This window comes from Porcisia hertigi, chromosome 35 (assembly GCF_017918235.1).
Source record: "Porcisia hertigi strain C119 chromosome 35, whole genome shotgun sequence".
In the NCBI taxonomy this organism is placed as follows: domain Eukaryota; phylum Euglenozoa; class Kinetoplastea; order Trypanosomatida; family Trypanosomatidae; genus Porcisia; species Porcisia hertigi.
The window spans coordinates 1253051-1280732 of record NC_090594.1 but is presented as its reverse complement, the minus strand read 5'-3'; the positions used below and the strand labels follow the sequence as shown (position 1 = coordinate 1280732).

The 27682-nt window shown below is 54.4% G+C and overlaps 7 protein-coding genes across 7 annotated transcripts; all 7 read left to right on the top strand.

The window, feature by feature from the left end:
- Window positions 1-1165: 1165 nt before the first annotated feature.
- Window positions 1166-2761, top strand: JKF63_01320 (uncharacterized protein; the record flags this gene model as incomplete). Its single annotated transcript, XM_067897367.1, has 1 exon — window positions 1166-2761. The coding sequence occupies one exon, from the start codon at window positions 1166-1168 to the stop codon at window positions 2759-2761; it is 1596 nt and encodes a 531-aa protein (XP_067753524.1).
- A 2884-nt stretch (window positions 2762-5645) lies between these two features.
- Window positions 5646-6296, top strand: JKF63_01319 (uncharacterized protein; the record flags this gene model as incomplete). The annotated part of the gene is made up of 1 exon (XM_067897366.1): window positions 5646-6296. The coding sequence occupies one exon, from the start codon at window positions 5646-5648 to the stop codon at window positions 6294-6296; it is 651 nt and encodes a 216-aa protein (XP_067753523.1).
- A 6293-nt stretch (window positions 6297-12589) lies between these two features.
- Window positions 12590-16270, top strand: JKF63_01318 (uncharacterized protein; the record flags this gene model as incomplete). Its single annotated transcript, XM_067897365.1, has 1 exon — window positions 12590-16270. One exon carries the CDS (start codon window positions 12590-12592, stop codon window positions 16268-16270), a length of 3681 nt encoding a protein of 1226 aa, XP_067753522.1.
- Window positions 16271-18684: 2414 nt separating this feature from the next.
- On the top strand, window positions 18685-19236 carry JKF63_01317 (uncharacterized protein; the record flags this gene model as incomplete). Its single annotated transcript, XM_067897364.1, has 1 exon — window positions 18685-19236. The coding sequence occupies one exon, from the start codon at window positions 18685-18687 to the stop codon at window positions 19234-19236; it is 552 nt and encodes a 183-aa protein (XP_067753521.1).
- Window positions 19237-20272: 1036 nt separating this feature from the next.
- Window positions 20273-21079, top strand: JKF63_01316 (uncharacterized protein; the record flags this gene model as incomplete). The annotated part of the gene is made up of 1 exon (XM_067897363.1): window positions 20273-21079. One exon carries the CDS (start codon window positions 20273-20275, stop codon window positions 21077-21079), a length of 807 nt encoding a protein of 268 aa, XP_067753520.1.
- An 828-nt stretch (window positions 21080-21907) lies between these two features.
- On the top strand, window positions 21908-23473 carry JKF63_01315 (uncharacterized protein; the record flags this gene model as incomplete). Its single annotated transcript, XM_067897362.1, has 1 exon — window positions 21908-23473. The coding sequence occupies one exon, from the start codon at window positions 21908-21910 to the stop codon at window positions 23471-23473; it is 1566 nt and encodes a 521-aa protein (XP_067753519.1).
- Window positions 23474-25083: 1610 nt separating this feature from the next.
- JKF63_01314 (uncharacterized protein) lies at window positions 25084-26211 on the top strand (the record flags this gene model as incomplete). The annotated part of the gene is made up of 1 exon (XM_067897361.1): window positions 25084-26211. One exon carries the CDS (start codon window positions 25084-25086, stop codon window positions 26209-26211), a length of 1128 nt encoding a protein of 375 aa, XP_067753518.1.
- Window positions 26212-27682: the final 1471 nt, after the last annotated feature.

Here is a 27682-nt window from a genome sequence, read left to right as displayed (position 1 = left end):
GAGCGTCCACTGCTCGCAACGTGGGGGCAACAGCATGCACCCAGGGATGCACACACACACACATATTCCCACACGGAAGGAACACAAGCGAGAAACGCCAGCATTAGCCAACGACAAAGTAGCCTCACACTTGACACGCAGACGGTCATGAGACTTTTTGGGGGGAATCCCCACGGTATCCACGCACGGCAAAAGAGGCTCGATGCTGTCTGGTATTTGCGCCGATGATGAGTAGCTGTACTCCAATACTGCTCGAAGGGAGGGTATATATGGGACACCACTGAATCCACTCCTTAGTGCTCTTTCATGGTTGTCGTTTCTCTTTCATTATTCTCCTTCCCCACCCTGCGGCGTTTTCCCCGTAGCGATGATGGCACACTGCAGTAAAAAAAAACGCACGTGCGCGCCAGTGTGATACCACATTTACAGACACGCACACGACCCCGCGTATTCTCTCGTCCCTGTTTTCCTCAACTCCAACGGCATGTTCGTTCCATTCACTTGCTTCTCCTCTCACCTCCGCTTTGTCTCTGATCACATCTGCGGCTCCTTCTCTGTTAACACCGTTGCCCCCCCCCCCCTCTCCCCTAACTGATTGTGTGTGTGTGGTTTTTGCCCCCACCCTTCACGGATAAATCACGCATGCATCTCTTTGGTGTGTCTTCATATATCCACACCCACCTGAGAAGTCTACATCTCTCTCTCTCTTACGCAGGCCTATGAGGAGGGGAAGGGGGAGAGGTGCACCCAAAAGACAGACAGGCAGAGACGCACTCAGAGGCCGCCTTCTCGTTGGAGAAAAAAGGAGTATTTCGGCAGGAGCGGGGTGCTCTCTTCCTTGTTGAAAACAAAACTGCACTGTGCGCATCGGAAAGCCCACGTACCTCCGTCTCTCTCTCTCTCCCTCCCAATTACTTGGCTTCACTGTTATTTATTTCACCCTGTTCTTGCATTGTATTACGCGCGTGGGCTTCGAGTTGGGTTACTTCATCACACACCAGGAACCAAACAGGAGAAACAGAGAGACAGCCACGAACGTAGTCCGCGCCTGCGAAGGGTGTGTGCGTGCACGAGCTTCGGCGTGCATAGGCGCATGTGTGGCCTATTCACTGTTCCACAGTGATTTACACCTGCACGCGTGGCGGGCTCTCTTGCCTTATTAAACATGTCAACCGACTTCCCTTGTGCTCCTTCGTACCCTTCGCAGCGTGTTGTGGTTTTGCGTCACGGTGAGCGGCGCGACAACGCACCTAACGCGCCCGTCGAGTCAAACCCTCCTTTGACAGAAGCTGGCGTGGCTGCTGTAAAGGCTGTCGCAGCCCGTCTCATTCACCTCCTCGGCAACGACGCCGCTCGCTCTGCGGTGCTTGTTGTTTCACCGTTTCTGCGAACGCTACAAACGGCGGAGGCTTTGCAGCACCACGGCGTGGGGGCGGCGCAGGCGATGGTGATCGACAACACCATGTGCGAAGTTTTTGGCCCGAGCCGCATCAACACTTCACGTGCGCCGCAGCTCCAGGCGCCACCGATGAAGATCGTCGTGGGCAGGCTTCCCCTCTGGGGGGAATCCATCGAAATGGCGACGGAGCGGTACGTGGCCAACTTTCTGAGGATCGGCGACGTCTACGGCGGGTATTTGGCCGGGAGCAGCCACCTCACCGGTGGGTTTATTAGTAGTGGGGACCAACCCCCAACCTCAGCTACTCTTGTCCAAGAGGCGGTCACGATCCGCAACCCTTCCCGCTTGCCACCGCGCAAGGTGATATCAAGGGGGCTGACGGGGTTTGAAGGCAGCATATCAACGAACCTCAGAGATAGGCCATCGCGTGACGTTGTTCTCGTCACCCACGGCGACGCGATCAGCGCCGTCGTCTCTCACTTTTATCCTGCTCGCCTTGTTTACGAGGCGGATTTTTTGTCGTTTGTAATTATGCGGCGTTTTGGTGTGGGCAACCACGTGTATCACCTTGACAAGTCGGCAGGGGTGAGCTGGCTCGTGGAGGGCACCGATCTGGAGCCGAATGACCCCATTATGCTCAGCCTGGAGAGGCAGCATCTCGTCACGGAGGGCACTAGCGGCACTGGGCAAGATAATAGCGTCAAGGACAGAAGAGACAGTTTACGCGAGGAGGGCGATGACGTGGACGACGACAGCGCGGATGTACCGGTAAGCTTGGTCAGTCGTCGCATGCAGTCCTGCGGCGCCAGGGGTACTGCTGACTATCCTTGCGTCAATAGCCGTCTGTCGTCCCTCCCACAAAATCCCGTTGCGGCCGTTCGCCCACGTCTTGCAGCAATCCGATGTGCCCCCACCACCAATGGTCGGTCGACAAGGGCTGTCGCTGGACACGATGACCTCGGAGCCACCTCTTCACTTCCCCCAACACAGGCGCGCGGAAATCGCCGCCGCCACCACGAACACGGTCGGCCCAGCAGTGCGCTGCCGTATCAAACTAGGAATGATTTCCCGACCGCTGGCAATGCCCCTGCCCCTGCCCCTGCCCCTGCCGCTGTTGCTCCTGCACCTCCTCAAACGTATCCCGAATATGAAAAGCCTGGTGAAGGCCCTGAAGGGATTTGTTTCCCCACCGGAGCTCCCGCGCAGTGTTCGAGGCACGGAATCACTATGATCAACAAGGGGCGCAACTCGGGTGAAGCCGAGGAGGAGCCGGCGGAGAGCACTGAAGGGTGGCGGTGCAGTCGCGCCACGCCGGTATGCCGAGGGATAGAAAGAGGTAGGGAAGCGCGACGTGCTAGATGAGCTCTGCTGTGCCTCTAGCGTTCTTCTCAGTGAGCGGCTATGGGTGGACTCTCCGAGGAATAGATCACGAAATCGTGAGCGCGGTCGCAGGGCGATGTCTGGTCACATTTTTTAATTTGCCACGCCGCAAACACACTTTCACGGATGGACCCATGACGGTCGACCCCCCCCCCCCTCCCTCCCCCATCGACTCTTGGTACGGTTTTGTTGTACCGAAGCGTTTCCTTGGTTCTCGCTGACACGACGTTTGAGGTGGATGACGGAGAGGGAGCATCTTTTATTTTTATTTTTCATATATCCAGGCTCGCATCCCAGAGAATAGCCCCAAAGCCGGGGTTGTCGTCTCTGTAATCGTTGGTAGTGGAGGCGACGCCAAACCGACTCACTGGGCCGAGGCATCCATCGGCCGCGTCGTACCATTCATGCTGCAATTGTCTCATAAATGATCGGTGATGCCGGTACACGCTCTTATCTTCCCCAATGTGCTCGCGCGGCACCACATCGCGGCGGCGTCTTTGCTCGTTGTTTTTGTACACGGGTGAGAGGCCCGATGGTCGGCAGGAGTGCGCTTCTCCCGGCGGCGTGACAGCGAACGCCTCCGGCACTTATGTTGCTTAGAGGAGGGGCTGTACATTGGTATGCTTTCCCCAAGAGCGTACGGCTGGCCATCACCGCTGGTCGCCAGGGCGTTCTAGTGCACGGCGTTGGCTCGCACACCGACACTGATGACATGCTCTTGAGCGTGCAGATAGAGTGGGGTCTCGGCCGCGCAAGCTGCCCCGGCGCGGCTGAGCACAGGACAAAAAAAAACATCGGAAGTGCGGCCCCGGCGACGTCGACGGAGGATGCCTCAATGGCAAACAGTGGCACTACCGGGGGTCCCTGACAGGCATCTTCTCGGAGGTAGTTCTTGTCGTTATAGTGACACTCAAGCCGTTTATGATCAGCGCCCCGAGTTTTATATTTGCCTTTCCCCGCGGATCGCGTGGGAGCAGGCGTTCGCAGAGTTGATGTAGCAGCAATGTGGGGATTGCGCTGTTCCGGATGTAGGTTTTTGTTTCTGCGTGTGATGTGGTGTGTGAGATGAGGCAGTGATAGACAGCGCTCTTGACCGCACTAGGGCGGGGGGGAGGGGGGGGAGGGGAGGTGCAAAGACTACGGGAACGTCGACCTCATCCTTGCAGTTGACTCTTCTGGCTTGATCTCGCCAAGTGTGGGGTGCACTGCAGTAACTCTTCCAAATGGTGCACTTCTTGTGTTGTTGGATAGAGCACACCCCTCGGCCTCGCCGATCCTCCTCCCTGATTTCACCACCTCTGTCCCAGGGTCACCCGCGTCCTCTCGTCTTTTCAAACCCATTTCCTAGCGCCATATGTAGAGGAGGCAGGAAAGGTGCGTTACTCGACAGCGAAGATCGAGTTGCCGATAAAAACCGAAGGACAGCATATATTTCGGGGCAACGATGGTGGTGAAGCCGGCCAGGTGAAGGTGCACATTTGTCAATGTTTTGTCTCTTCAAGTAATCGTGAAGGGTTGCGCTGCTGCGCCTCTGTTCTAGGGTTCGCTCAATATCCAAACAGCGCTGTGCTCTTATCGGTTCATTCCCATGGCCTCCTTTTTTTTTCTCGTGTAGTCACTGTTGCACGTTTCCGCACCCCCTCCCCCTTTTCCCTTGCGCCTTCGCATCTCCTGCCCCACTTCGTCGTGTGGTGCGTGTGTTCATCTGTTTTTCTTGCCTAAAGGCGGGAGTTTGTGTGCAATAGTTTGGGTGTGCATTGGTGTGTGTGTGTGTGTGTGCGCAACATCGAGGATGGCGAAACCGAATAACGCTACCACCCCCCCTCCCGAACCCCTGAAAATGGCGACAACCATTCACATACGGTGCATCCATGCGAGGCCCCCCTTTCTCTGATGTCATCTTGCGTTTTTGTTTTGTCAAAGATGTGACGGATGAAAGTAATTGTCATGGTCACCGCCGCTCCACTGCCTTTGTGTGTCTCGCTTGCGTTTCTACTGTATACGTGTCTCGTGTTTTTTTTTTTTTGCGCTCTAGCGATCTTTGTTCCCGGCAGAATGACAGTCTTCTCGCTTGCAAATAAAAAAACCAGTGCGAAGTGTGTGAGCAAGAAACACAGTCATACACACACACACACACGCACACACAAAAAACATGTTCTTTCAGGGGATGTGTGTGTGTGTGTGTATGGCTTGCGGATCCGCCACACGGAAAAGGAAAAAAAGCATCGAAACAAAATAAAAAAGCAAATAAGATACGCCATTTGCCCCCAGGAAAGAAAGAAAAAAGAAAAAACACACACGAAAAAAAAAGGTCATCCGCAGGGCTCCACGGGCTCCGTTACATACTTGCATATATAAATGGTTGTATATTTCTATATAGATTCGAGACATGAAGCAGAAGAGGCGGGGGGAGAACAATGTAGCCCCCCCCCCTCCCCTCTCCCCTCCGGTTGGGGCGGATCGCGCCTCATGCGCTTTTCTTTCCTCCAGCACTGTTGCGACGATCTTAGCTTTACCTTCTTTACGTATTAGTAACACCACTCACACCGTCTCTCTCTGTCTACTTCTCTTCGTAACCCCCCCCCCTTCCTCATGCATGTCTTCAGTCCTCCACACAATTGTCTTCGTCAATAGCATTTCCGAAGACACCAAGCATACCACAAAAACAGTGAAGCGCCATTCAAGTGCCAGCGTCGTCGTTCTTTTCCAACGGTGGATCGGAAAATCGAACGCCTACCAGGACGACAAAATCGACGCGCCACCTTTCAGCTCTTGTGCTCCCCTCCCCCTGCTAGGCGACATGTACTCATCCACCAGCGCCTCCTCGGCAACGCAACCAGCAGTAAAGGTGAAGGACCCCTCATCAATGACGTCTGCCTCGTCTCCCCAATCGCCAGCACCACCACCATCACCACCGCCCCCGCATCGCTTTTCTGCAGAAGCGGCGCCCTTTGTACCATCTTACATGCGCTCTCCGGACATCCCAGCCTCTGTCACGCTTTCAGTACCAGCGCCACTCGATGCCAGCAATGCGGCGGGTGAGGGCAATGATGATATTCGTGTGAACGAAGCAAACAGTCTTCGGCAGCACTTCTCGAAGGTTTGGATGTGCTGCCTTCAGCAAATGCAGGGGGACGAGGTCGGCATGCTTATGGACATGATGCCGCCCGATATCCAGGATATCTACTCCGATAAACTGAGCGACGAGTACCTGCTGCATGAACACGAGCACAAAGACCAAGGCGCGCGTGCGATGCGTGCTGCACAGAAGATGGTGCAGGAGCTCACCCCAGAGCAGCTTGTGCACATAGAAGAATTTCTGCTAGAGACGGATGCTCTCAATCCCGATGTGCAACGGTGTTTCGGTGATGGTGACGATAGCGGGGACATCGGCACCAAGGATGGAAACGGGGATCTATTCTTGAACCACGACGACGGCATGGACTCTGACGAAGAGGAGTGGCTGCTTGAGCAAATCATGGCGCCCAGTGACCCGGCAAGTACTGATGCCAAGTAGTACATATATATTTTTTCGGCTTTGTGAAACCTGCATCTCGTACAAGGGCTGCGGTCCCTCGCGTCAGCTGGCACCATATCCGCCCGTTTTTCATTCTTTTCCTCCCTGCTCCCTCTTTTTTTCTCCCCCTCTCCCACTGGGTGCGGTGAATGTGGGCTCGCCAACCGAGAAGCCAAGCGCAAAAAAAAAACCTTTGAGGTAGAAGGGCAGCGCGAGTGAGGAGAGACATTAAGGTGGAGGGGGGGATGCAGTATGACGCGCACTTCTCTGCCCGATCTTCTCCAAGACAGGATCAATCGAATTATCCACTCAAAAACGGGGTGGTGGTGTGGTTGAGTACGGTGGAACGGCCCTCTCTCTGCCCCAAGTGAGTACTGTGGGAGGGGAGAAGTAGGGATCATGCCAAGTGGCCATGCTTCTATGTCTGCTGTAGTCGCCTCGCCCAACCCGAGCGGGATTCATTAGAGTCTTCTTTGAAGTCTTTCTATTTTTCTCGTGCGCCCAATGACGGTGGTATATTGATTGTGAAGGTATCGGTGTCTCTGATCCTCTTCGAGCTCCTTTTTGTTTTACAGGTGTGATGCAGGGACGCGTGCGCACGAAAATGCCCACAGGTGCTGGGCAACTGCTTGTGCTATATGGACGGAACTGTTTTGGGTATATGCACTTGCAGCTTGCGTAGGCTGGTTGGCGACTCCATCTTTTATACGCTCATTCATGGCGAAGAGCACACGAGGGCAAAAATAAAGAGAGGTGCGAGCAGTGACCTCGCTCAAGTGGGGTGTTGTTGATAGACCAGACCTCTGCTTCCCTTTCAAAGAGTTGTTTGCGTCATAGTGTGTCAGCGCACGTTATCGTGCAAGGTCTGCTGCTGCTCCATCTCCCCCGTCTTCGTTTTTTTTTTTTCGTGGTCTGCCACAGCTTCTTAGTCTCAAGGGCTAAGCAAAGAACGTAGTACTATAGGGTGAGGGGTGGGGTGGGCAGGCCGCCTCGCCATAGCGGTGGCCGTGTTACCCGCATTTACACCGTACATGCGCTATGCACTCATTTGTGCACCACAATTTGTACTGAGTCCGCCCTCTTGACTCCTGCCTCTTTTTTTTTGTCGTTTCTCTTCGGCATGCTGTGCGGGTGTACCTGTCAGGTGTTCACGTGACGTCTGGCGGCGCCGGCCTCCAAGCCCCCTCCCTTCAGTTTTTTTTTTCAAATTGATCCGGGCGCGGCCGGTTATATCTTGGCGATCTCACACCCTCCCGACTCTAACGCGTGTTGTAGCTCTTCACTAGTATCCAACGAGATCAAGAAGCAACGCGTTAGGTTGAACATTTGAGCTCACACAAAGCATTCAAAGGTCAAGAAATAATCAGAGAAAACAACGACTTGGAGGCCAGGCCTGCACACGTGACAGCGAGGCGGGCTTCACTCCAAAGGAGGGTTTCATATAGAAAAAAACCGCAGGTGTGCCTTCGTGCAAGGTCAAAGGTCTCAATAGCGGTGTTGCGTCTCTTTTCATTTTTTTTCGCTCGATTCCCCACCGAAGTTTCCCTCCAGTCTAGGCGCCCTTAACGTGTGCGCGCGTGTGTCTGTGTGTGTCAGCACAGGGCGCAATCAGGCGCCGCTGGTGTGCTGCATTCCAGTTGTCAGCCGTAAGAGCAAAAAAACAGGCACCTACAGTTGCACGTTGTTCTGTAGCCTCCTCTTTTTTTTTGCCGCTCACTTCTTGTGAACGCACATTTTTATTTGCTGTCGAGCGGCTCTTCTCACAGCCTCTGCTCGACTTCTTCTCGTACTCTGTGAGGGTGCCTGCTCTCGGTCTCTCTCTTTCGTTTCTCTTTCGATTTCGACGCGTAAATTATTTGAGATCTTCTGGTACCACGCATCCGGTACTCTCGTGCATGTTGATGTGCCACACACACACACACTCACACACACACACCAGAGAGCAACAACAAACAGGGCTCTCTCGATCTCTCCGCTTTTGTTTTCACCTTTTTTTTCTTCAGCGCTTCAAACCCGAGCACCCCCTTCCACCTCCCTTTCTCGTTCTCCTCCCTCTTTCACAAACACAGACATACCACAAACAAGAAAAAGGGGAAGAGACAGAGCGACTCCAGAAGGCTCCCTTTTTTTCCTGCACTGGTACTCTCTTATTCTTTTCATGACCATTTTTTCTCCTCAATATTTTTCGAACCACCTGAAAGAAATCTCACTTTATGTGCCCGCACTTCAATGTCGTTTTTTTTTTTCTGTCGCCTGTCACTTCCATTCATTCATCTACCTCCTCGTGTGCTTTCTCCGTGCGTTTTTCATGCTCTCTTTTTCTTGTTCTCCATCTCCCCGCTATATCGCTTTCCTTCGCAGATTCAACGTTCGATTTTTTTTCTCAGGTGTAAAGTTATTCATTTTTTGATTTTCTCCCTCCCCTCTCTCTCCCCTTTCTATCCATAGTCTTCGGTGTTTTTTTTTTCTTCTATCTTTTGGTGCCGGGCACGCACCTCCACTTGCCGCTCCGTGATTTCATTGTGTCTCCTCCCCTCTCCTCTTTTTTTTCCCCCACTCCTTCTTACGTGACTGCCTTTCTCTTTCATCGTTGAACCTCCTCCTGTGCATATCTGTCTGTTCTCTTTTTTTCTCCGTGTGTGACTTCGTCTTGGCGTCTCCGTTTGGTCCTTCGCCACTCCCTCGGCCTACGCTGGGGCAAGCAAGATTAATTTTTCGAATTCCTTTTCGCCTCTCCCCTTTGCCCCTGTGCTCACCGCGGTCTCTCTCCTTCCTGCCACGTCTGTCATGATTTCTTGTCTGTGAGTATTCTCTCTCTTTTTTTTTCGGCAACACATTTCGCGTTTCAATTTTTTTTTTATCGGTGTGGTACGCTGTTCAGCCGCTTTTTTTTCTTGCCCTTTTCCTGGTTTGTGTGATAAGTGTGTATTATCCAGGCCTGGTGTTTTTTTTTGTTTTGTGCTTCTGTTCGCCAAGTTCTCTCCTCGAGAACAGCGAGGCCGAGATATAAATTAACGAGCCCGCCCGGCTCTGGTGTCGGGTCTACTGGTGTGTAACAACAGAGAGACAACAAGGCCCGTCAAAGGACAAGCCAGAGCCGTTGTTTTTTTTGTCACGTGACAAAGACCACCAGCACGAAAACGAGGTCGCTAAAAGGGGAGAGCACATTTCAAATCTGACGGGCTCGACAGGGGGAGGTCTCCTTCGCAAAAAAAGCCTGAAACAGTGGAGGGGAAGGAAAGGGAGAAGAACGGGGTTGAGTTGAACGCTCGTTTTTGACAATTGCGGAATCTTCGTGTTTTTTTTGTGTGTGTATATGTGTGGTGTTTGTCTTCACCAAAATAGCTCTCTGTTTCTTTGGTGTATCGCTTCGTTAGCAAGCGTCAGAGTTTCTTTCTTTTCTCCCTCTGTGAGTGTGTTGCTCTCTTTATTTCTGCGACGTATATCGGTGAAGGTAGCGTTGACATTTCGAGGAACGCGCTTCCGCTCTTTCTTTTTTTTTTTGTGTTACATTACACAAAAATATTTTGGTTTTTTTCCCTTCCGTCATTGGTTAGAGTTCTCGCCGGGAGTTGCTTTCTCTCTTCTCCAAGGTTCTCTGTTGCTCGAAGAAAGGTAGGGGTCTGAGCGACTCGTGTTTTTGGGCGGGGTATTTCTTACCGATTATCATCGTCAACGCTTCCGTTGTTGGATGTGTGCCAAGACAGAAAAAGATTGGTACAAGTGCAGCTCACTAGCATGCAATATCACCGTTATCACACACACACACACACGTCTCCCATACGTGCCCGTTCCTTTTCCCCCTCCCCCTCCTTACTGGTTTCGTTTTTTTTTTTCTCAGCTTCTTCCTCTCATTTTTCTGTTCTGCTTTCACTGCAATACAGGCTCACCCCTTCCTCGTCCCCCCCCCTACCACAGCATTTACGCTTCCTCGTCTTACCCCGTTCTACTTGCTCTGCATCCGACCCAGATAATCCTTCCCCCCCCCCCTCCCTCACCCCTCGATACCCTCGATATCCTTTCCCCTCTTTTTGTTCCCCGTTAATTGTTTTATTTGCGTGTATATATTTTTTCTTCCCCTTGTTCTTCTGTGCATTCGACTAGTCGTGGTATAGGGTGTAGTGGGTGTGGTAGCGAAGGAGGGATTTCCTTTTTGTTTTTGTGGTGCTGTTGTATAATCTTTGTGTGTTTTCTTCGCCTTTCTCTCCCCGCTCACCTGCCTTCTTCTACCCCTTCCCCCCCTCCCGCAGTCCCAGTGTGTGTGTGTGAATTTAACACACAGCAAGCACCGTCGGCCGCGTTTGGCATACACCGGCTTCATATCGGCGCGATCCCCTGGGAGCGACATCAGTAGGGGAGAAACACTTTTTTTTCTCGGCATATGTTGCCCGAGCGCGACGGCGATCCTTTAGCAGGTCTGTAGGTACACCACCGTCTATTCGAAGTCAAACGCGGGCGGATACCGCTCCCTCTTCTGTGGGTATCGAGGTGTAATGAAGCATCGCTGCTCTGACGCCATTGATCCTCAACCTCCTTACAACTCATCCAATGACCCGCCGTTACACATTAGTGACGACAAGAAGAACACACGATACCAGGAGCAGATGCAGCCGGTAGGAGACATGGTGAATGGGGAGAGCATAGCCTACCGGCCTTTGGCTTCTAGTGGCGGGAGCGAAATCGAACAAGAGCTCTCGGCACAACACATGCAGGCGCAGGAAGAGGAACACGTCGAGGTTGACGCCCGCCCGCCACCCCTTTCGCGAATGATAGTAGAGTCGATCCCACCTTTGCCCGTTGTTCTGTCGACACCGCATGCTGTGCAGCGCAGTGGCAGTTATAATTGGCAGCTTCTTGAAAAAATGCCGCCGTCTGATGGCGAGCAGGTCGGTGCACGGGAGCATTGTAGTCTATCGTGCTCAACGATTACGTTTCCTAACAAGGGCGGTGCTAACCTTCCGCTGGAAGCTGCGAGCGAGGGGGTCCTCAGCAATGTCCTTTGCATGGGGTCGTTGGGAGGGAGGTCCACTGACCTGCAGCCGATTCCCTCGCAGGGAATACATACTAGTCGCTTGTCGTCTGCCCTTTCAATCCCCGCCGCCGGTGTGGGCACCTCTGGCGCCTCTCTGGATCCTCAGCTGCCGTGGAAGCCGATCACGGCTAACCGTTTTTGCTACATGCCTGAGCCTCTCCTACCACCTCTCTCCAACAATTCCCACTCTCACAGCGGCGGTGGAGCGTTTTGCGCTTTCCTGGGCGCCGCGTCACGGGCTGTAACGCAGCCGTGCGAGGACATCGCAAGCGTGCCAAACGAGTTCTCCCAGGACCACCACAGAAGTGACTCGAGGGTGTCGCCGCTGTCCCTCACAAGTGAGACGGCTTCGATCGCAGAGTGCACACCCCCCACTCCAGTGCGGCAGGGTAACGAGTGCATGGCGCGTGGTTTCTCACTTCAGTCGCCCTCACCGTCAAAGCGCACCGATACGTTTACCGGGGCACCAGCGGCAACGAACGTGTTGCCTGCACCCGCCACGCAAACCTCAGATCGGCCGGCACCGCAGGTTCCGCCAGCGTATCTCCTGACGGGAAATCCTCTCTCGCAACAGCGACGACTCTCGGATCGATATCTCGGTGAACATGTTGCAGAGGCTTTTTCGTGCGATGATGACGATACGCTCACAACAGTGGTCATACCTTACGCTCGTCACCTATGTGTCCCCTCTTCTTCGCTTCGCAGCTGTGCAGGTACTGGGCAGGAATGTTCTCGCACGCCGCCCATCGCCGTGCTCGTTCCGCTAGCACCGGGACCGGTGGCACCTGCACCCACACTGCTGTCACCCTCGCTGCCGTCAACGCAGACACAGGAAAGCGACACCTATCAGGTGAATGCAGACAGCCTGACTTCAGAGATGAGCTTGCGCTCCTTTCAGTCAACCTCCCTCAGATCACATCAAGAAGAGCCATCAGCGGTTGTAGAGCCACGTGCTTCTGTGCGTGTGTCGCCTCTACACCCTTTCCTGTCTCAATTATATTTACCCTCTTCTTCACCGCACTCGGCACCCGCACGCTCCCCTGCTCACGATAATGGCGATCCCACGCTGCTGGACTACGTCGCTGGCTTGAAGCCGCCGCGTGGTTCCTCCAGCATCCGCGGAAGTCTCCTGTGTGTTGGCTGCGCTCTGTGCGCCGCGCCCTTGTGCGGGGTGGTTCTGCTTTTATGCTTACACTACTGGGCCGTTACGTTTCAGGAGAGGGCCTACGCGACGGCGGCACTGCGCCCACATACGGGGCCGATGCTCACGACTAACTTTACGCTGATGCTTGGTATTCTGCTTGCCTTCGTGGTGATGGGCGGTGGAAGCGGTGCTGCCCTCTACGCTGGGCTCTACCGCCGCGCTATCCGCCATCACCTGCGAGCATTCGCATTGTGTGTACGACTGGCTGACGCGTGGTCATCGCCAGATGTCCACCACCTAGCAGGCGAGGGCGCGACGCCGATCGGCGCTACTGTTCCAGGGGCACAGCGGTCCGCGAACGGCAATAATTCCCCATACAAGCTTTCTCCATTCGTCACCCGGTGGCATGAGGAGGTGAGTCGGCTTGTGAATCATCTCACATGTCCGATAGAGGTAAGCCAGGCGGAGTGGTGCTCCTTTCTTGCCTCTGAGCGGCGCAGCATCGTGTGGCCACATGAGAATGGAAACGCAAGCTTCGATCGCTCTGCAACGGCTACGGCTCTGGATGGCGACGTTTGCTGCAACACAAACCGCTTTCTCCCTTCAGATGGGCAGTCCTCGGGCCCCGCAGCCGAGAACGAGGCGCTGTCGCCGCTTGGTACACAACCAGGGTCACGGTACCGTATGAACGAGGCATTTTTTTCTCGACGACCGCAGCACCCCGTGGCTGTGAGCAAGCGGCAGGAGGCGGTCACAGTGGTCGTGTGCCGTCTCATTGACCCAATGGGGCTGCTCACGGACCAGAGTCCACTGACGCGGGCGCAACTGGAGGAGCTGCAGCGCCTCTCGAATGATTTTCATCAGCGCCTCCGCGCCGTGCCGCGGACGCCCTACGCCGCGATTACCGAGGTGGGGGTATCTGAAGTGGTTTTTTCTTTCAACACGGTTTCTCCACTACCTTCTCTGGTAGCGAGTCCTGCAGCCATGGCGCTAGCTCTGGCAGCACACAAAGCGCTTGTGGAGTGGCGGCCGACGTATCTGGGTACCCCACTGCAGTGGGGCATCGCGGTGCACCGCTTTGACGCTTACATGTGTCCCACTCGCGGAATGCCAGGGCGACTCTACATCAGCTTCGGTACAGTGGAGTACGACTTTGCTCGCCTTCTGGCGGAACTGGCCGCCCTGTTTGACCACGGTGTTCTCTGCCACGCTGGGTTTCTGGCCGACGCCTCGTGCGAGTCACAAAGTCTCCCAGTGGACTACGTGATGGACTTGCGCCAGCAAGCTTTTCTAGTGTACCAGCTGCATGACAGCGACGTCGACAAGGAGCACCGACAGCAGATGAATAGCGCAATAGTGGCCATGCGCAACGGTGAGTACAAGGCAGCTGCCGACGCTCTTGACGTGTGGATGAAGAGGAGTGACGGCTGCGGCGGTTTGCCGAGGGCTGCAGCGCGCTTGCGATATGTGGCGAGTTTTCTCGAGCGCGCTGTCCGTCAGCGTCAGCCGCACGCTTCGGAAGGCCATGTGACATCAGGGAACTCGCCATCTTTCCTCCCTGCTACCCAGGGTGTGGCTGAGTGGGCAGTAGAGGGTCTTCGGATGTCGTACTCCCGCCCACCACCGGTATGGGAGGAGGAGGAGGCGCCGGTGCCCATAACGCCGCAATTGTTGAGTCCTGATGTGCGTAGCACATCCTCTATTATGACGACGGGCAAGGGAGGCAGTCGCAGATTGCGAGCGCGGCAGTGTCAGAGCAGTCATGTGCTTGTGCCACCTCTCGCGATCAAATCGCGCGGTGACACGGCCGAGCGGGCAGCTTTCCTTCGAGGGTCGCCACACCGCTCATCGTCCTTTCGCACCCCCCACATATCTCCGGTCCAGCAGGTAGAGGAGCCACTACAGCCGAGGGAGTTGGATACGTTGCTCTATCATCCGCGTCAAGGGTCCGTGGCGGTGGAAGAGGATTCTGGTCTTCTTCTATCCTCGCAGAGGAGAGACAGGCAACTCTCTTTTGCAAGCGAGTTTGTCCCCCGCGGAGGCAACGTGCTGGACGCCCGATCCCCCCCTTCTCTTTCACCGCATAACATCGGCGGCGGCGGCGGCTCCTACTCGCCTCCTGCGACGCGCCCTGTATTTGAGATGCCGACCCCAACTGCTGCTCTCCACGACAAGAGCGGAGACCGGATGTGGGCCGCGCTTACACTTTTGACGGAGTCGGACCAGAGTACCCTTACCACAACCGCACCTAGGCCGCGCCTGTGTTCTAACAGCTGGAGTTTTGCAGAATCTGGCGTGCCCGAGATGCCGACACTAACACCGATGCACTCGGCAACGTGGCTTCCTTCCCACCTGGATATGCGGTGGCAGCGTCACGCTTCTATTTTACTCCCGGCTTTGAAGACAGACGAGGGAGCACAGTCGGCTGCTGCCCCCACTTGCGCACCCCAAAGGGGGAATGGTGCTGCCCGCTCCTCGCAGCGAGGGCGGCACGACATTGGGTATGGCGAGAGTGGCCGGCCGCTCTGCGGGGATGACACACTTCCTGCGGCAGACCTTCAAACCGGCGATGGAAAGTGGCCGCCGCAGCTGTTGGGTCCTCGAGTCGACTCGGAGTCGTCAAATACCACGATTGCGCTTCTCCCATTGGAGGTGAGCCACGAATCTGCTTTAGCATGTTCTGACTCTGCACGCCGTCACACCCCTGCGAGCACCGCTGTCGCGGTCTCTTCGATTCTCCCTTTGTTTCCCGAAATCCGGATCCCATTCACCGCGCCGGAGCGGCCCGAGGCGCGGAGCGAGGCGGATGTTTTCAGCGAGGCTGATGTTACGCAAGAGCCATCGATGATGTCGGTCGTGCAGCGCTCTCGTTCACGGCTAAGCCAGCGCGCAACAGCGCAGCTCTCGAATGTGGTCTGTTCCCGCACGAACCGTATTGGCAGCAGCTCAAGCGACGCGGTGATAGTTTTTCAGGGCTTTCACCCAGACGGTTATCTGGTTGCCGTGAAGCGCGTCAGCCGTCCTGCTGAAAGGCAGATCGCATTGCTACGGAACGAGGTCGAGATTTTGCGGGAGCTACATCACCGAAACATCGTCAACATCGTCAGCACATGGAATGACGACGAGGCCGAGTATATGGCGATGGAGTATGCTTGCGAGACCCTTGCAAGCGTCCTACAAAAGTTCAAGGTACTGCTGTCGGGGGTCGTACGGTTCTATACGCGTGAGCTACTGAACGCCTTGGTCTATCTTCACCGGGACTGCGGCGTTATCCACCGTGATTTGTCGCCTAACAACGTCATCATCACCAGTACAACGGATCGGAGTCGCGTGAAGCTCATCGACTTTGGCCACTCCGTCATGATTCCGCACTTTTGTGGCGGAAGCAGCGCTTTGTCAGCGACAGTGCCGGGCAGCGTCAGCCTTGAATTCACAGAACGCCGCTTGAGCCACAGCACGGTAAGTGTCACGGATGTTGTGATGCCCGTCGTCGGGACGCCACTTTTCATGTCCCCGCAGGCCTGCCAAGGTCTGGTGCATCCGGCGAATGACGTTTGGAGCTTGGGTATCATTGTCCATCTGTGCCTCACAGGAACTTACCCCTATCCTTCGGGGACGTTGACGGATCCTGAGACCTTTATCGCAAATGTCGGGAGCGGTCGGCTAACTCCAGTGCTCGTTGACAGCTGCGAAATGACGGAGGAGGCACGCAGTTTTATTGAGCAGTGCTTTACCCTGGACCACACTGACCGCCCCCTCGCTGCGGCGCTGCTCAAACACAGCTTTGTCGAGCAGTGAAAGAGGTACGAGGGTATCCATGGACGTACTAGCGCGTGTATATGCAGGCCGTCATTGGGGTATGACGTGCTCTTCTTACCTCATCTCCATTTGGTCGCCATGTGCGCCTGATGCGGGGAGAAGGAAGAGGGGGGGGGCGGTGCTACAGCCGTGCCTGAGGCGCCAATTGCGAAAACCAAGACCGATTTTCTACTCCACCTTTCTTTCTCTTGACAGTGGCTCATATTAACTTTACACCCCACACTCCCCTCCATCCTTCCCCAGACTCTCTCTCTTGCCTTTACTTCTGTTGTTCGCTGTGCGCTGCTCTGTCGCGTGCCGCCCGATGGACGACTCAGAAACCCCTGTTGTCTCCTTCCGCTTCACCCTGCTTCCCCCCCCCCCCCAATTTCGATATGGGTGACCGTTTTTCTTGGCTTGGGCGGCTACGTGAAAATTTCTGTTTGCGTGTGGTTTCTTCTTCCTCTTCCTACCTTTTTCTTCCCCCCCCCCCCCAAATCGCCTCATTGAGCCCTGTAGCGTGTTCCGCGTTTGCGTTCTTGATTAGCCATATTCTCTCGTCAACGTGCACACGGGGGTGGGGTAGGGATGACCTTCCTGTACGTGGGGGTATGTCTGCGAGAATCCGTGTATATGTATATATATATATATGTACGCGCGCGTGCGCATATATTGGTTAGCAGTGGCCCCCTTTTTTTTTTCTCCCTCCCCTCTCCCTTGCCCCTTTTGTGTGTATATACAACAATCGGTTTACGCACCCTTCTTCTCTGCCCGTCTCTCATCTCTGTGGTTGTGTCCTTTTTTTTTTGTGTGTGTTCAAATCGACAACAGCATATGTGTGGTATTCATCGCTCTGTATGATCATTTACGTTATTGCTCGAGAGGAATGGAGGCAGGTAAGGGGGCGGCGGCGAAGAGGACGCCCTCTCACCATTCGCTTCGCCAGCGCTCAACACCTTTTTTTTTCGTTTTTGTTCTTTCTTTCTTCTCCCGATGGATAGCTCACAAGAATCCGGAGCTCTCCTGATGTGTTTTCTTTCGTTTATGGGACGAATATCTCCCCCCCCCCATGTAAGCGTTCATGGGCGGGCCGTTTTTTTCCTTTTCGTTGTTTAAATCGCTGCACATTCCTCCCTTGTTGCGTTTCCTTCCAATGCATTCTCTGCGGCTTTCCTGCCGCCTTCCCTCTCTCTTTAATCGCCCTCCCTCTCTCCTCCCTCCGTGTATACCCACGACCATCTGTGTTTTTTTTCGCTCTGATTTTTTGTCCTCGTGTCGTCTATCGGTTGCAATATGAAGCCTTTTTGTGAGCGCTTCCCCCCCCCCCCCCCCCCCCCAGCCACCGATGGCTGCTTTAGCAATTAAAGGAGCACAGTTGATGATAGACACGGAGCGACACCAACCAAAAGAGGAAGAGTAACCTGTCGGGCACAACACGTAAAGTGTGTGTGGAGGGCATATGTGTGTGACTACTGTGTTGAGTTGTCGACTATCGGGTACATCATCAGTACCTGTGTCATAAGGACAAAGGAGATGTTGAGTTGTTCACCCCTTTTCATGTTTTGTGCATCTCCGCTGGCTTAGCTTCGGTGCTGCTGCATACGGGAAGACATGAGGACCCCAAAGTGGTAGGAGATTCAAGGAAACACACACACGCACACACCACCACCATCAAAAGACACAGATGAAGATTCGAGTACTCGTAACTTTTATTTTGCTCTCTATATCTGTTCCCCCCCCTCCCCCTCCCATTCCCTCCCTTTCTTCAAGGCTGTAGCGCTTACACTGTGTTTCCTCGCCGTTCCTTCCTCTGCCTTTGCCCTGCCGATGACCTACGTCGCCCGCCTCGCGTTGTAGACAGAGCTTCGAACTTGCCAACTATGTGCGCCTGTCTCATGTCTTCCTCCAAAACGGGCTGTGAGGATTTATATCTATCTCGCTCACCAACTCCCTTTTTTTTTTTTGGGGGGGGGGGGGAGGGGGAGGGAGGGCCCCTGTGAAACAGCATTACCACGTTTGGTGAGATGCACTCAAAGCCGTTCCCATGCGTCTAGACAACATTATGTTTGCTTCCACTAACACCTCATTCACCCTTTGCTTCCTCTCTTCACGGGGTTTACGGAGGGCTCTTTGCGCGTGCGTTACCCGGCCTAGCATCCTTGTCCTCTTGTTCTTTGTTGTTGTTGTTAGGGAGTTTTCAATTGTCGTGGGGCTGTGCTTCCCCGTCGCTCTTCTTTCCAAACGGGTTACTACACACACCTCTGATTCACGTCGCCCTACATTGCACGCTGAAGCGCATTCCTTCTTTTTCCTGCAGTTGGGACTCCCTTTTGCCGTGACACCGGTTCCTCTTCCTTCTCGTTTTTCGATTATATCATATATGTATTCCTGTCCGTTATTATGGGTGCTCGCCAATGAAGCCCTGGTTCTTGCGCGGTAAGGTGATTCACGGCTTTGGCCGTGGAGGCACTCAGCTTGGATACCCCACAGCAAACGTGGAGCTCGACGAGCCAGCCATCAGCTTCTTGAAATCGTACGACAACTTGGTGCTCTGGGGATGGGGCTGTGTGGAGGCGGCAGAGACAGGCACCGAAGACGCGAGCACCGAGGACGCGTCGTCCAAGCCTCTCGGTCCTTTTCCGTTTGTGATGTCAATTGGCAACAACCCGCAGTTTCGTAATGTGGACATCAGCGCAGAGGTGCACTTCCTGCACAAGTTTAGCAGCGATTTCTACGGACGCGTGGTGCGCATCATCGCGGTCGAGAGCATCCGTTCGCAAGCCGCCTTCACGACGCTCGAAGAGCTCATCCAAACGATTGACAACGATGTGAAATACGCTAGAGAGCACTTGAAGATGTTGGAATGGGCGCCCTATCAGCACCAGCAAATGATAAACCCCGCCTACGTGCAGGAGGATGTGATCGGCTCAGGACGCCTGCCCTCCTTTGGCTTCCTTGAGCAGTAGTGGAGACGACACGGTCACAGCCATGCACCGTCAAAAAAAAAAAAGACCTACTTGGGTAAAACGGACGAGCGCTGCCCTCTCGAATGTGGAGCCACTTGGATGAAAAACGATTCGTCGCTCGCGCGTTGGCCTCTCGTTTTCTCTGACCCTTTTTCTCTACACCATGCATATTTTTTTTCTGGTCGTGTGCGTTGTCTTGTGTCTCGAGGACAACTTTGTTATTACTGTTCCCGCATCACACGAGAGTTTTTTATTCTTAGCATATGCCAACGACGCATGTCGTACTTGAAGTTTCTTTGGGCTTCCATGCATCCCTCGCTCTCTTTCCTCTCTCTCTCGAAAGGAAGGATAAAGAGGAAGCCCCTTCAAATAGGGTGCCAGACGGGAGTCGTGGATGGGGGAGTGGGGGGGGGGGGAGGAGGAGGAGGAGGGTGTGACACCCACGGCGCAAGGGTGCCCATCTACGACGCTTTATTCTTTTATGTATTTTTGGTCTGTGGGTGTCTTGGCAGTCTCACTTTTGGAAAGTATTCCTCACTGGACTCTCTGTTGGCAGACTTAGTAAGAGGGCCACACGAGGGAAGCCAACGCCTTCTGTTCCGTGCAAGTGATGGCGGTGGTGGTGATCGATAGATCTCTACTGTATTATGATTGCTATTTTTTTTTTTGTCCACGCCCTCGCAGTCCGTCGGTCTCTATCTCAATATGTCTATTTCCCTCGGCATTCTCTCTTCTTACTTGCCCCTCTTTGTCACGTTAGGTTGTTACACGAAGACGCGGCACCGCCACAACCGACTAGAGGGCGACACAGAGCAGCTCCTCTCTTCATGAAGGATACGAAATCATCAACACACACACAAAAAGAAAACCCGGCGCCTCTCTCTCGGTTTTGATCGTTTGTGGTTTTCTTCCGAATACACTAAAGCGGTGCATGTGCGCCCGTTGGTGTGTGAGTGCAAAAAGAGGTCCTAAGGATCCCCGCGCTTTATGGACGAACAGCACCCCACACCAGGGCGACTGAGCGCACGAGAGAGCGATGTTTCGCTCCTGGGGTGAGCTGACGAGCTGTGCTAATGAGGTGTTTGAGCTCTTCGCTGAACCTCTATCAGTATCGGGTTTCACAAATCGCGCCGCACCCTTGCAGGATTCTGTTACCGGTGCAGAAAAGGGTCTGAGCCGAGTGGGACTGGAGTGTGCTTTTTACGTCTTGTTTGGCCGCTATCCCACTCCGTCACTCATTGACGAGTGTTTCGCTTCACCGTCAGCATCAGCGTCGTCGGTGTGCTGCGCATCTACCGCGCTGCCCCGACCGCCACCCCCCAACGCGGATGGGGGCCCGGCCATGCGTGTTATTCCGAGCTACGCTGTTCTCCATTCTGATGTGGGACGGGCGTCTCACAGAGGAATCAAATGCGTTGTAACGCACTCTTCTTACCTGCGCTTCGTCATGCTGTGCGCCGAGGAAGAGGGAAATGGACTTGTCATGGAAAAGCCCCAGGGGAATGCCGCTGCGGATGTTGCCCTCGCTGCATTGTCCATCGACGCCCAAAAAGCGGCGCAGTTGCAGTGGTGGCGGCAGTTTCAATGTGTCGCTGGTGCCAAAGGCTTCATGACCGCAGATGACCTACGTGGCATTGACCTCGAGGGCCCGTTCACGGAGGTGCAAGAAGTCCTCGCTGCGCAGTCCACGATGCGCGCTAGTGATTCTTTGATTGCAGCTCAGCGGAAACCGACCGCGTCGCGTCAGGCGTCACTTGTGCAGCACATCTTCTGGGTCCTGGACCGCGATCACGATGGCGCCGTCCGCTTTGACGACGTCCGACCATACTTGCAGGAGAGTTGAGAGTGAGCAAAGAAAGCCGCAGACACTTGATGGTCAGGGGTGCGGCGAAGGCTCGACTGGCGTCGTGCGACTCCGATCCCCCGTCCTGCTTTGTCGCCCCCTTCCCTTTCGTTTCGTTTCACCCCCCCCCCTCTCTCTCCTCTCCCCTCTCCGCCTTGTTCTCTCGCAGTTGCTTTCTTGCCGCCTCCCCCCCCCCTTTGAAGAAAAAAAATGTTTGTGTATCTGAGAGGGAAACAGTTGTGAAAACACTGATTGCAAAACTCCGCCTACGTGGACTGCTGGGCCTCATTTCTATGGATGCTGTGTGTGTGTCTGTGTTGTGTGCCCATGAAGGATACACGGCTGCGAGCATCAACCCAAACTCAGAATACATTCCAGGGCAGGGATGTGTGTAGGGACAAAGAAAGAGAGACAAGGGATCTGTGCATCACTTTAGTGGAGTATCTCCCCGCGACCACGCTCTCGGTGTTAGAACCAGCGAAGGCGAAGGGGCTGAGGTATCAGAAGGCATCTGGCAGATCAAGCGACGTCAGTGGGGGCTGGTGGTGGTACCTTCTCGGTGGACTGATTTTTTTTTTGCGGGGGGACACCCCATCTAGTATTCCACTTATCATGTTTTTCTGTCACCGCGATCCCGAAATCGTCATGTTGGCCGCCACCACCACCACCCCTCCTCATGTTTTGCCCCGCTCTCTTTTATTTCCACGCACTGCCCTGTCTTGATTAGTTCAAAGGTGTCGTTGAATGCCACCCGAAACGAAGCCGAGGCACACAAAAAAAACAAGGCTAAGTAGTAAAATTTGAAGGCGATCCTGGGATCTCGTCTCGATGCCGACCAAGGATACGCAGGTGTACTGGTACGACCTCCCAACGCCGAAGTCACCGTGGCGGAACGCGGAGGAGCTGAAACAGTGGTTGCTGGCGAGCAAGCGAGTGACCACGCAGATGACGCAACATCAGTGGCGCAACGGGTGTGTAGCCGTTCAACCGCCTCAAATACCGGCTCGTCGTGCGCTGGAATCACGTACAGAAAAGCCTAATCGCGCCGACCGTATGCGCGACCGTGTGACGTGGCAGATCGAGCGCCCATTGGTGTTTCGTCGCGTGGTCCCGGAGCCGCACGCAACGCCGCTGCAAGTCGTGAATCTCATAATGGAGCACCTCAAGCAGCGTCCAGTGCTTCTGGCAGAGGCAGCTGAGGTGGCAGAGCGCGTGACGTTCCATTTCAATACACTCACCCAATCATCGCAGGTGCATTCAATGCCTGCGCCAGAAGGCGCGGTGTCGCGTGCCCGACGTGGGCGCCGCGGTGCAGGGTCTTTTGGTGGTGCCTCGGCGACAGAGTCTGTTCTCTCTCAAGTACAGCAGTACGACGACATGCGCCCGGGTCCGTCATACTCGCAGGCGACAAACGGCGCCGGAGGAAACACCGTAGGGTCTCTGTCTGTGGTGCTTCAGGACTCCCTCCTGCTGGACACAATGGCTGAGTTTTGCGCTGCGCGCAAGCTGACGCTTCGGCGACTCTCGAGAGCCGATCTTCGGGCCATGCGGTACCGTGTCTCGTCACTGGAGACCGTGCCGCATCGTCGCGTTGTAATGCTAGCCGACCGCCACGACCCTGTTTTTGTGGTACTCTTCGGGGTTTCGCGCCAAGTGACCCCAGAGCCGTTTGTAGTGTCCGCGTTGCAAATGGACGGTAAGACGCCGGAGTCCGTACCGCGCTACCGCAAGGCAAAGGCCCCGCTCACGCAGCTCTTCTGCATGGCACCGGCACCAGTCCCATGGCGTCGTATCACCACAAATATTTCCGTTTCAACGCTGCGGGATGAGTTTGTTGTGGCGGTGATCGAGCTGAGCGACTCGGAAGAGACGGCAGACGCTGGCAGCAATAGAAAAGGAAAATCGCCTCACCGCAGTGGAGAAAAGCTCGACTGCGCCGCAGATGACAGCGCAGATTCACCACCACATAAGATGCAACGGCAGGAGCCGGTGGATCTGCTAGGAGACGACAGAGAAGAGAGTCTGTGTAACCAGGGCCCAGACGCCAACGCGGGCGGTGGAGGCAACGAGGCCCCAATCATCCCTAGCCCAGAGGCCTCCGCGAACTCGCCGAGATCCTCAAGCCCAGAGAGCCTACCGCTTGAGCGCCGATGGCTCGACAGCGCCCCACTCTTTCCCAACACAGCTCGACTCGCCGAAACAGCTCCGCTTAATCTCAGAGCGGAGCTGATGGATTCCTCCAACGGTGTCTGTGATCCCTTACTGAGTCTGCCGCGCTTGGAGGGAGCGACGCGGAGGCGAGGGTCATTCCACCGTGCGTGGTATCGCCGTCTTCTCTCCAAAGCCTCTGGCGATTCTCTGGCACGCATGTGCCTCTTCCACACGGACGAGTAGGGCATAAATCGGTGGCAGCTGCAGTTGGAGTTACCTGACATACGACGGCAGTGGTGGTGGTGGTGACAGTGAGGAGGAGGAGGAGGAGGAGAAGCTCTGGGCTAGAGAAACGAAGTTCGTTTGTCATCTCGAGTGAGAATGCAGCGCCCACTTTCACGGCTTTAAGCGTGATTTCCCTCCGACTTTTTTTTCTGGTAACAGGGAGTGCGACAGCGTGTGTGTTTCCCGGGTAGCGCTACCCACTCTGTGGGGGGGAGGCCCCGCAGTCCTCGCCATATCGCCGAGGATGGACAAGTTTTTTTTTTGTCGCGACGGGGTCTGCCGCCTACGAGGCAGGGAAGTGGGATCGATGTATTGCTACGGATGCGGCTGCATTGAATTGACCTCGAGAAAGTGAGGACGGGTGTACTGTTCACCTAATGGTAGGAGTGCTGGTCTAACTCGTCCGTATCGCACTTAGCCCTGACTGCTTCTTGGGGGGGGGGCGGGGTCACAGTGGAATTCCAAGGGTCCTGCATGGTAGAAAAACGAAACAAGGAGAAAGAACCACTCACCCCCACCCTCCCCTTCCCTTCCCCTCCACACAACGACAGAGAGGGGAAAATAAAAATTCCTCTGTTCTGTTCCCGCTGTTCCTACTCGGATGACGAGAGGTGTAAACGGGGACGGAAGGTTTATTTTTTTTTGCGTGACGCACACGTTATGGACCTACAACTCCCACCCTTCCCCCTCCATGTGCACACGGAGGGTGTCCAAAGAGAGGTGACTGGGGCAGGGTAACCCCCCCCCCCCCAAAAAAAAAACAAACAAACAAACAAACAAACAAACAAACAAACAGAAAAGAATAGAGTGAAGATGCCACTCAACGTATTCAGTAACCCGGGGGCTTCGGGGGGAGGGGGCGGGGAAGGTGAGTGATAGGGGTAGGCCCGAGGTCGCTCTTTCTGAAGTCTTCTATTCCTTGCCTGCGTTTCTCTTTCGGCTTCTCTTTCTCGCACGACTGTGCAGTGTGTTAACTGCCCCTTTCCCCCGTCAAGTGATTCTATAGCCGACGGGGGTGACTTTTAATGGGGAGTCTCTGGGTGCATGGCTTCCTAACTTGACTGGGGTGGAGTGCCTTGCAAGGAGGAGAATATTACGTCGTGTTTTTTTTTTTGCCTGCCGGCTTCTTTCTTCACTTTATTTTCCTGTATGCAATTGACTTACTCCCCACCCTTTATCTTGCGCCTTTCCCCCCCCACCCTCTTTTCCCCAAATTGGTCTGGCTGCCCTTTTTTTTAGCGCGTGTGTGTGTGTGTGTGTGTGGAGTTCGGTGTTAGCGGGTGGGAAGGGGAAAAAGGGAGGTTGGTGATGCTGGAGCTAACACTCCTCGACGCTGTGCAACAACCACACCAACCAAAAGTTGAAAGACTATTGTATCGATAGCGCCTCATCGCTGTCTCCGTCACCGGGTCCCCCCTCACGCGCGCATGCGTGTGTTCCCTTTTCGTGGATCATTCCCCCACAAGTCTTCATTGTAGGGACACGCCGGCATTCTTCGGTCACCGATTCACAAGGTTTGCACAACCCATTGAGAGAAGACTTTTCACAATAATCAAAGTATTTTATCGATGTCGAACCGGTGTTGCGCCATACCGTTTGATGCGGTTGGGGGCCACAAGTCGGCCTTTTTCTATGGCGAGGCCGCCCGCGATGGTCGCAGCACACTCCAAAAGAAAACGACAGCGTGGGAGGTGATGTACTATCTTGCGATGGAGATCGCGAAGGATGGCACGCTTGCACAGGATACAACCGCGCCCCGCTCTCATGACGAAGTGCGCGCCAAGTTTGTTCACGCCGCAGGTAAACTTTCCGTCTTCACACCGAGTCTCGTCTCCATCCGTTTCCCTGACAACTACGCAACCAGCTCGGCAGCGCTCAAGCCGTACATGAATTACCGAAACAATTGGGTCATCATTGAGGCTGGTGCACCGGACCGCAGCGCTGTCGTAGTACCGCTCTTCAACGAGCTATTCGATGGCGCAGAAGAGTTGCAGGGTTTTACAGAAGAGTACGACACGGGGATCTGGGGAATCGGGCTCATTGATGAGACATCGGGTATGCAAAAGCCATGCGTTATGGACATCAAGATCGGTTTTGTCCGCCACTCACCTGTCACACCGGCTGACAAGGTGGCGAGGATGTTGAAAAATGAGCATAACTCGCTAACGCGGAGAACGGCGATACGCATCTGTGGTTCTCGACGGTACATCCCCACCAAAGCGTCCATAGAGGGGTCGACGCCGACTTGGACGTGCGAGCGCTTCGGCAAGGACATCGGGCATGCCGTATCCCACGAGCGGGAGCTCAGCACCTGCATCAGGAATTTCCTGTCGGTGAGGAGGTCACTCGCGGAGGTCAACGAAAACGGGGAGTTCATCTTTCCATCCGAGTCGATGGATGGTATGGCCCACACGGAAAAGGCGCAAATGGAGAAGCGGATGCGAGGCATACGGGCCAACTTGAAGTCGCTCGTCCACTTCCTCGAATCCACGCCAGAGGGCGCCTTCATGCTTCAGCACATGGCTCTTGTCTCAACAAGCGTACTTCTGCTGTACGACGCGGTGGCCTCGCCGCGGACAGCCAAGCTGCTTTTCATTGACTTTGCCCGATCCACGTGGCGCAAATTCAACTTTGATGAGCCGACAATAGGATTGATCCAGGGTCTCAAAAATCTTGATAAGTATCTCTCGATGTAGTGGTACACACAGCCCCCCTCCCTTCCCTCCTACTCACATCCCTTTCTCTGCTTTTAGTGTTTACGTTTTTTTAATTATTTTTGTTTCCCGCTCCTCTTCCCAAACCCGCAGGACTCGCTTGTTATTATTTTCACAGTGCTGACTACTGTAGTCACACACTCATCCCCCAGAAAGTAGAATTTTTTTGTCTTTTTTCTTTTTCCGCGCACACACGCACGCGCGCGCACATCCCGGCGTCGTATACTCCATACGTCCCCCCCACGCACTGACTCTCTCCGCATGTCTGTGGCTCGTGTGTGTAGCTCATTTCCCAACTTTGTTGTCCTCTCACAATGTGTACCAAGCTCGCATTCAGGTATCGTCCTGTTTGCTTGGGCTTCACCGCTTTTTTATTTCAGGTTTGTGTTTGGTTGGTTGCGTTCATTGTCCTGAGTGTTTCCGTAACGCTGCTTTTTTTTTCTTTTTGAAATATTTCTGTTTGCTGTATGTCCAAAGTCTACTTGTTGCAACTACACCGTCTTGCTTCTCTGGACTGATTCGTCACGCTACCACCTCTGATTTTTTCGTGCCGCTTACCAAAGTTTCCAGAAAACATGATGGCCTATGTCCGACAGTGTAAAAGAAAAAAAAGTGATAGTCCTTGTAAGCGTATCGGCCTTGTCGTCCTCGTCTCCCTCGTCTGCGTTTGCGGGTATATATTCGCTCTTTGAGAAGTGCGTGCCGCGCTGGCGCTCTTTTTTTTTTCGCGTTGGGAGCCTATTACTGCTGCGGCTACGATAAAAAGAGAAAAAAGGGGGGAGAGTTTATTCTCACTATTCTCTTTCCCCGCCGTGTATGTCTGGATGCGCTTGCCGTGAAGCCCAAGGCGTGTACGCTGCAGTAGTTCCTGTCTGATATGTTGAGAGAAGAAAATATAGGGGAAAAGCCACACAGGGGGAGAGACCTGTTGACCTCTTTTTTTTTAGGCTGTAGACTGTGTTCTCCCTCGCCTTGCGCACCCCTCCCCTCCCCTCCCTTCCCTGCTGTTTTCCTGAAAAGATTTTCCGCCTCTTAGATGCATCGGTTCTACTAACCACCATGACCCGCGCTCTATTGACCCACGGCAAGTTCTACCCTTCACCCCCCCCCCCCCCGTGTTGCTGCTGGGCTGTTCAGTGTGACTCTTCTCGAACGTGCGGGCTTCTGTTGTTATACATTCATCAGCGTCTCCCTTAAATTCGAGTGTGGCGAATGGATACACAGACTGAGGGCTTCGAAAGAGGAAAGGAGTGAGGGTGAAGAACAAATAATCCGAACGAGTGGCGCGAGCAGCCCGCTGTGCAGATAACCCAAGAAGAAACTTTTATTGTGTGTGTGTGTGTGTCTCATCCCGCAACTGAAAAAAAACCTCGGCCTCGTTAGGAGTTGATTGCCGCTCTCGTCTATCCTGTGAAGGGGGTTCACATTTGTTACCGCGGGCTTGTCTCTCTCT